Source organism: Nanorana parkeri, unplaced genomic scaffold, assembly GCF_000935625.1.
Source record: "Nanorana parkeri isolate BGI_ZX_2015 unplaced genomic scaffold, ASM93562v1 scaffold67, whole genome shotgun sequence".
Classification (NCBI taxonomy): Eukaryota; Metazoa; Chordata; class Amphibia; order Anura; family Dicroglossidae; genus Nanorana; species Nanorana parkeri.
Genome location: NW_017306335.1, coordinates 901200 through 909723, shown reverse-complemented (window position 1 = coordinate 909723; position 8524 = coordinate 901200). Strand labels below are relative to the sequence as shown.

The following is an 8524-nucleotide window of genomic DNA, read 5'->3' as shown; positions in this document are numbered from 1 at the left end:
TCAACCAGCATTTCATGACCTCCTAGCGACGTGACCTGAAAGCTGACACTCCGAGCTTCACAGAGCTCCCATAAGGTAACACGACACGACTTGGGCCACTTTCCCCGCAGCAGCACCTGTAGCAGGGAGGTCGCTTTGAAATCCGCGCTGGCCATGGCAGGATGAGGGCGATGAAACGGCGGCGGTGGACCGGCAGAGAAGGGAGCTCTGGAAGCCATGTTGCACAGGCGGGTGCAGGGGAAGCGGATGGCCAAAGTGTGGGCTCGCCCGTTCCCGGTACGGATGCTGCAGAAGTATTTCTGGCTGCTGCTGCTCTTCTCCATCCTCCTTCTGGGACTGTGGACGGTTTACCTGCAGCTGGCGAACTACCCGGATGGGAACCCGGCCAATCGCAGTAAGTCAGCGGATTCTTTCACATGGGTGGGCAGGGTACAATTTGATGGTAAAATTGAGGATTTGTTTAGCTTTTCTTTTTTTTGAGGTAGATCTACTTCCTTACTTCCTACCTTGTGAGACCAGATCGAGACCCTTCTGAGATCATTCAGAATTAATTGACAGGTGCAGCAGTTGATCTGCTTCTGACCTACAGTTGACCTGCTTCAAGCAGGTTTTGCATTCCCATAGACCAGAGGTAGGCAAACTTCAGCCCTACAGCTGTGTTGAAACTACAACTCCCATCATGCACCTGCCTTTTGGAAATCATGCCTGCGGCTGTCAGTCTTCCAATGCCTTATGGGAATTGCAGTTCCACAAAAGCTGGAGAGTCAAGGTTTGGCTACCCTTGCCATAGACCTATATGGGGATGCCAACCCCCCATTGAAGCAAACTAAAGGCCATCAACACCCACGCTAATGTACCCAGTGAAAAATACTCAGATTGTGTTGTTTGCCACAGGCCGAGCCTGTCGATAGAAAGGAACCCAGAAGCTCCGCCATGACTGTCAACATACATAGATACAAAAGAATCCTTCTGTACAATGCTACTTTAAAACAGAACCTCAAGCGATCCCACCTAAAGTGTATTGTGATAGTTTGGGGAATATAGCACAATGGTAAGCGCTAAGTGACCACTCCTGAAGCCGACTTTAACATAAAAGGACAGTCTTTATTCATCAAAAAGGTCAACAGTCCATTATAAACGAAAAAGAACAGTTAATTGGACTTACATCACAACAATATGGTTTGGGTCTCACTGACATCTGGCTGTCCCACACATTCCCAGTGTGATAGTCCCAGGATTTTCCCTGGAAATACAGTCCTCAGCAGCTTTCCTCAGCTCAAGGCCTGTTAGTATTCACCCCTCGTGGGTCACTTTCTCTCTCTGTCTCCCCGACAGGTATCTCAGGGTCACCAACTCTCTGGACCTCCCCAGCCTTCCTGGTTGTGTCCCTTGTGCTCACGCACGTTATGTGACGTCATGCGCCCCGCCTCCAGGATGGCGGCACGCATGTGCAGAATGCGCTGGTGGCCAAATCCAAAATAGCATAAAAATTTGTTTCGTTTGACAAAACTAATGAAAACATTTTGAGTTTCCGTTCCTTTCGTCCAAAGCAAATTTTTAGTCTTTGCAAATGTCTAATAATATGTGTGCATGAGTGTGTGGATTTTTTTGTTTTTTACTTTTTGGGGGGCTTCAGGAAATATTAGGGGTCTAAACAGACCCCTGACATTTCCCTTTTGAAATAGAAAAAGAGATTGAGGACCCAGAGTCCTGTGTCCATACAGGTGGGGGACAGCAGCGGGGATCCGAGGAGAAGCTGGAGCCTGTGCCGCTCCTCTTCTCCCTGCCGATTCGCTGCTGTGTTGGCCACCTGGCACCCCTGTTGCCAATGGAGCCCTGTGCTCGCCATGGCCACCGGGGCGAGGTGGCGCAGTCAGGCCGGCCCTGGCCACGCCCCCACTCAGCTGCGCCTGAGGCGAGTGCCTCACTTGCCCCATGGTAGTTACAGCCCTGAAGGAACCAAACAGCCAGTTCCTCCTCTGCAAAGGTATTCACATTGTGGAACATCTTAGCCCCTCTAACTGAGTGTTCCTGGGGTCAGCTTTCCCATTTCTCCTATGTGGACTACAGAACATCTCCCGCTTATGTTATGAAGAGAGAAGGGGATCTGTAGTCCTGCCTTAGGATATCAATGCTGCTCCTCCATAGATACAATACAGTGAGTGAGCGTTGTCACCCAAGGATGGGGAAGTGTACTACTGGCAGGATCATCACCAGGTAAAAAAGCATGAAAAATGAGAACTAATGCAGCCACCAGCCAGTATTGAACTTGGCTTACTGGCTTCAGTATGGACACAGAACAAGCATGCAACAAAGTGAGTCAGAACCAAATAAAAAATCTGTATAACTTTTTCTGGGCCAGTACGTCAGAAACTACTAGAGATAAAGCAGGGGCGTAACTAGAAATCACAGAGCCCCATAGCAATATTTTGTATTTGGCCCTGTGATTTCTAGTTATGCCCCTGCAGAGCCCACCTGATATTTCAAACAGCTCACCTGAGAGTGACCCTGCAGAGCCCGCTATAGACTCTCTATGGTGGGCTCTGCAGGGTCTCAGGTGGGTTGCACACCTCTTACCTGTCAGCCTCGATCCGCTGTTCACCTCCATGGTCGCTGGCAGGCCCCGCCTCATCCATCGCCGGGCCCCACCTTCTCTTTTATCGCCGGGCCCCACCTCCTTCTCCATCACTGGGCCACGCCCCTTCTTCCGTTGTCGGCACCGCCTCCTCCTCCGCTTCCGACGCCGGGCCCAGCCTTCCTCCTCCACAGCTGCTGGCTGTCACTGACTCAGCAGCGGCCGTGAGGAGGAACGTGCCGTTGCACACATCACTGACAGGTTGTCGGTGATCTAACAGCGACAGGTTCCTCCTCACACCAGCCAGTGACAGCCAGCAGCCTGAGATGCCATAGTGACCCAGGCGGCCCGCATGGCATCAGGGGGATGTCCTGGCCAGGCCCCCCTTTGCCACGGGCCCCATAGCAGCCGCCTGGGTCGCTATGGCGATTGTCACGCCACTGAGCTAAAGGTACAACATAACAGCCAAGCAAGCAGTATTTCCACAATGAGAAACCAGTGACAGCAGTCTCCATAGTCCTCTGAGTACAGTTTTCTTTTAATGAAGAACTCCAGGCAAAAGTGTTCTTAACCCTTGCAGTGGGCCTACCTACAGGCTGCAAGCGTTAAGAGCTTGTTTTCGTCAAGGGACTAAAATACAAAAATGGACCTTAGACCGGCTGCAGCGGAGGGGAGAAGAGGCTCCAGGGGCTGGTCCCTGGATCGGTGAGTATAACTTTTTTTTTTAACCTAGACAAAAAAAACGAGCAGTTAACACTTGCAGTGCAGAGGTAGCCCCACTGCAGGGGTTAATAAGAAATTCTGCCCGGAGTTCTGCTTTAAACATTTCCCCAGCCGGGTACAAGCGGGATACTTGAGAAGCCAGTACAGTTCCCAGGAACAAGGCAAATCACTGCTACAATATACAGATTTGATTTTACAGCCCAGACTGATTATCTCACACCAGATAGAAAGGCAGATTTGGGCTTTAAAGTGGACCAAGCATGCTAAGTAGTGTATCAGTGTAACACGTCCAGATATGTATCACCTCTCCCAGAGATCATAGTACTCCCCCATGACAATGCCTTCCACTCCTTTTCTCTCCAGAAGGATAGCACCATCTTTCATCAGACATCATCCAGGTTCACCATTTACATCCTGGACTAAAATGTCAGCTTAGTGATGTCAATCCTGCTGCCAGTGCAGTTCTTGGCTGTGTTTGTAAATATCTGACACTGATCAGTCCCTGCTGCAGCTGCTCACCTTGCTGCAGACTGAGGAAATGCTTCCTCCTGCTTGCAGCTGACTGATGACATCATCTCAACCTAGGCAAAGTCACTGACTGGAGCTCAAAGACAGCTTATTAATGATAAAAGGTGAAGCTTTTCTGAACAGTGATACTGTTGCTGTATATTGCGACATGTCAGGAATTTATCCATGCAGACTAGTAAAGTTACTGGCAGGTCTGATTTAAAAACCCTATAAAACAGACACACACATAGGCGAACTTTGTATCAATGGCCAGGAAAAAAAGCCATACTCTGATAAACTAATACAGTGTACCGGAAGTACATTCTAAACTCCTAATGTATAAATGATGACCACACTTCTGTAATGAGATATTAAATTAGGTTTTTGTGCTCAAATTCCCTGAAAAATACCAGAAGCCACCCACGGTTCTCTGCGTTCACGGAACACGTCTCCTTAAAGGAGTTGTAAAGTCCCAGCATGTCCTCTCCTGTTATAACATCAGCATTGTAATAGGAATACATATTAGAGTTGTTTCTGATAATACAATAAAAGCTTACATGAAAAAGTCCCTTTTATGTAGTGAGTGCTGCCTTCCGACTGCCCATCACTTTCATCAACTTCTTGGGTTCCCAGTGTGCTTTGCATCTATTTCCCTGATCTTGATGTGATGCAATCTCGATTCCTCGACACAACACTATCTCATCATGGATTGCCTCCAGCAAGCAATGAGAATGTTAAGGTGCCCACACACCTTGCGATAATCGTACGATAATCACGGGAAATCCCGCAATCGTATGATTATCGTAAGGTGTGTGGAAGCCGTGCGACCTCTACTACTGTAAGGTCGCACGACTTTTATCTTACGAACATGTTCGAAAACCCGCCGAGAATCGTACGATTTTCGGCGGGGGGTGTAGCATGTTCGTAAGATAAAAGCCGGACGGGCCGGTGTGCACAAGCCCACACTGCCCGTTTTGGCATTGCGGTCATCGGAAGCCCGCCCCTCTGAGGGGCGGGCCTTGCGATCATCGCAAGTACGATTTGCCTGTCCAAGATGGGCAGATCGTACGTTTTTTTAATTACCTTACAACCATCGCAAGACAAAAGTCTTTTTTTTCCAGTACTCACCGATACCGAATACTGATAGCGGAAGTCCCATTAAGGAAGCCAGGTGGCCTGTAATGACTGGCGTGAAAGGAAGCCAGGTAGCCAGTAAGGACACGCCACCCAGCTTCCAGATTAGCACTGAAACCGTCTCCACATCACCTAGTGACGAGGAAGCATGAAGCCGGTTTTCCGGCCAATCAGGTGGGTGGGTAATGACTCACTGCCTGGCTTCCTGATTGGCCAGCATCTCGACCAATCAGGAAGCTAAACAGTGAATCATTACACGGCGTCCAGCTTCCTTCCCGTCTTTCTGGCCATTCAGGAAGCAGAGGGGGGTGGGTAATGACTTGCCTTCCGGCTTCCTAATTGGCCGGCTTGCCAGCCAGTCAGGAAGCCGGGCAGCATTTAATGACTCGTTGCCCGCCTTCCTAAAACCAGAAGTTTGGGTATCGGGTTAGGCATCGGAGCATTACTCGTACTCACCCAAATACTCAGTATGTGCACCGATACTGATACTAGTTTCAGTATCGGTGCATTCCTAGTTATTAGGAGCGGGATAGAACTTATGGAAATGCAGTTTAGAAATACAGTTTTATTTGTAGCTTTTGACCACAGATACCCTTTAAAGGTGACTTCCAGTCAAACATGAATCTTTGGCATTTAAAGGGTCAGTCCACCCAAAAGTGTTATTTCAGTGTTTGGTAAATGCAGGAGAGGTAAATCCCCTGATGATCACTTCTATCTCTCTGGGACTCTATTGGTGAGATGGGCTAGAGCTGGGGCCATTATGAGGGGTTTCCACCAACCCTGCTGTATTTCTATATTGTAAAATGGAAAATGTAACGATGGAGCTTGAGAAAGAGGATCTCCTCGAAACGCGTTGCTCCCTCACCACTGCCCCGTGCTCGTCCTTCTCCAGCCCTCTGCCACCTTCACTTCACCATATCCCAAAACACCGCGGCTAAGATCAGAGGCAGCCGCTCCACCAGTCCTCCGGCACACATAGCCCTCAGTCCACATCTGCTCTTCACTTCATTCCTTTACCCCCGGGTTCACCAACACACCTGATGACTTCTATTCCACTGGTAAAACTACAGCATACAAAGACATTGTAGACAAGTGTGCTCTTCCAACCTCGTTTGGTGAAGACCCTTTTCTGTTCTGGCATGTCTGTGCCCTTGTGTACATGTTGTAACCAGTTTGGTGTGGAGGAACCCAAGCGGCCTTCATACAGCCCTGACCTCAACCCTACTGAACACCTTTGCAGACATCCCAACTCTCCCGGAAGCTCCAGGAGTCTCCCGCTATTAGATAGCAGCTCCCGGAAAGGTTTACTATGCTTTATCCAGCAGCGTAAACCTTTCCTTGCTGTCTGTTTTTTTTTGTTTTTTTTGGAGGGGGTTTCTGACATCGGGGCCGCTGTCAGTCAGAGGGGAAAAAACAAGCATTGGAACTAATAGCTAGATTGCTATTGGCTCTTTCACTTTGAAATAGCCAATAGCAGACTAGCTATTGCACCCGCCCACTGCTGCTGTCAATCAGCAGAGGGGGAGCTGAAGTTCTCCATCAGGTCCTCTTCTAGTGATTGACAGCGATAGTGGGCGGGTCCAATAGCCAGCTTGCTATTGGATATTTCAAATTGAAATAGCCAATAGCAATCTAGCTATTAGTTCCTATGCTGGTTTTATTTAATTTTATTTATTCTGAGGGCAGCAGCTGTCAGAATACTTAAAAAAATCCCAGCAGATAGCAAAGAAGCTAATGCTTCCCGTGCAATCTGCCATCATTTCAGGCAGAGGGCACCTCCCTGAAATGTAAAGGGCACCTCCCTGAAATTGCTTTTTTCAGGTTGGGATCCCTGCCTTTGGGATAAATCGGAACGCCAATTATGAGCCAAATGTTCCCATTCAACATTAGTAACTGACCTCACGAATGGGCACAAATTCCCACAAACACTTCAAAACCTTCCTGTATCCAAAACTAGAAAAAAATGTCTTTAGCGAAAATGTTGCACACATAAAAACAGCTTTTGACAACTTAGGCCTGTCTGACACGTAAGTGGCATCTTTTTTTGGTGTTTGTATGTGCGGCTTCAGCATGTGGTTATTTGCACGTTTATGCTTGAAACATTTATGCTTGAAACTGCCGAAAGAAGCTCATGTACTTTTTTCTGGGTTGGCGTTTTCCTGCTCAGGTGTAAACAGGGGCCATTAAAAATCATGGGATATCTTGTGTTAGGCGTTTAAAAGCACTTTCCTACTGCTCATGAACACCTAGGTGTGAGCCAGGCCTTAAGGTGACACTAAATTCAAGAGTTAAACCTTAAAAATACATTCAAGTACCTTAACTATTATCAAAATGTATCTTATTTGTGTATCACTCAGCTGTAGATCCTCATTCATCTCTGAATTGTTGCTGACACTTCCTTCTTTAGGGCCCATTCACACGACATCCAGATCATCTCCAGACCAGATTGTTTCCACACACAAAATGCATCCTAATGTATCCTTAGGCTATTTCTGGCCTCTGTTCACACCAACGCAGTCCATTTCAGACCAGACCAGAAAAAAAACGCAAGTCTCATTTTGTCTGGTCTGGAATGCACTGGACATGCGTGCAGGCTCACACCATTTTCCAGACCAGATCTTGTCCGGAAAATGGTGTGAACCTGCCCTGAGGGTAGCTACTTTTGATCCCCATAGTCCTTGTGTGTGTGTGTGTGTGTTGTAAAGTAGTCACCGCTCCAAGCTCGCTCCTGTGATGGACTACAATCCCACATTTACTTTAATAATTTGTATTCAGATTGAAGTCCATCACGGGAGGGAGCTTGGAGTGGTGGCTACTTTACAACAAACACACAGGGACCATGTGGAACAAAAGTAGCCATCCTCCAGAAGGAAGGACAGTGTCAGCACCAATTCAGGGATGATTTAAGGATTTACAGCCGAGTGACACACAAATAAGATACATTTTGTTAGTTAGGGTACCTGAATGTATTTTTAAGGTACAACTCCTGAGTTTAGTGTCACTTTAAATGAGTGAGCTGCTAAATACAGCTTACAATGAATTTAAATCCATGATTAACCCACTTGTCCAGATTCCCCTTATCTAAGTGCTAATAAAGTGAGATGTGCCTATAACCCGAAACATGTTGGCTGTCAACTCTTGATCGTCCTTTTCATTGCGACACATGAAAATATATATCTGGACCAATCCCTGTGACAAATGTCTCCCTTATTCCTAAACATTCACCTTTAAGACCCCATTCCCAATGAGCGATTTGTAGCGCGATTTCAGCTCAAAAATATTAGCTCAATGTAGCTCGTACAATGCATTTCAATGGAGCTGTTCACATCTCACAGCTCAATGTCGCCTGTAGCTCGTCGCTCAAGCTTGTCACTCAAAGATGGCCTATTTTTCGGCGGATTTTGTGCGATTTGGCCCAATAGACTTCAATGGTGTAGCTCAATTTCGCGTGATGGAGAATGGCAACCAGATGGCAGGGCGGCGGGGTTAGTGTCAATTTTTTTTTTACTGTTTCTTTATTTTATTTTTTACTTTTTTATTACTTTTAATTTTTTAATTTAATGATTTCTTCTTATTTTTTTAATT

At 47.1% G+C, this 8524-nt stretch overlaps 1 protein-coding gene across 1 annotated transcript in view; it reads left to right on the top strand.

The window, feature by feature from the left end:
- The first annotated feature begins 200 nt into the window (after positions 1-200).
- B4GALNT3 (beta-1,4-N-acetyl-galactosaminyltransferase 3) overlaps positions 201-8524 on the top strand; it is a 56539-nt gene continuing 48215 nt past the window's right edge. The window contains exon 1 of the mRNA XM_018576419.1: positions 201-394. Coding sequence (XP_018431921.1) covers positions 217-394 — 178 coding nt within the window. The 5' untranslated portion in view covers positions 201-216. The remainder of the gene's footprint in view (positions 395-8524) is intronic.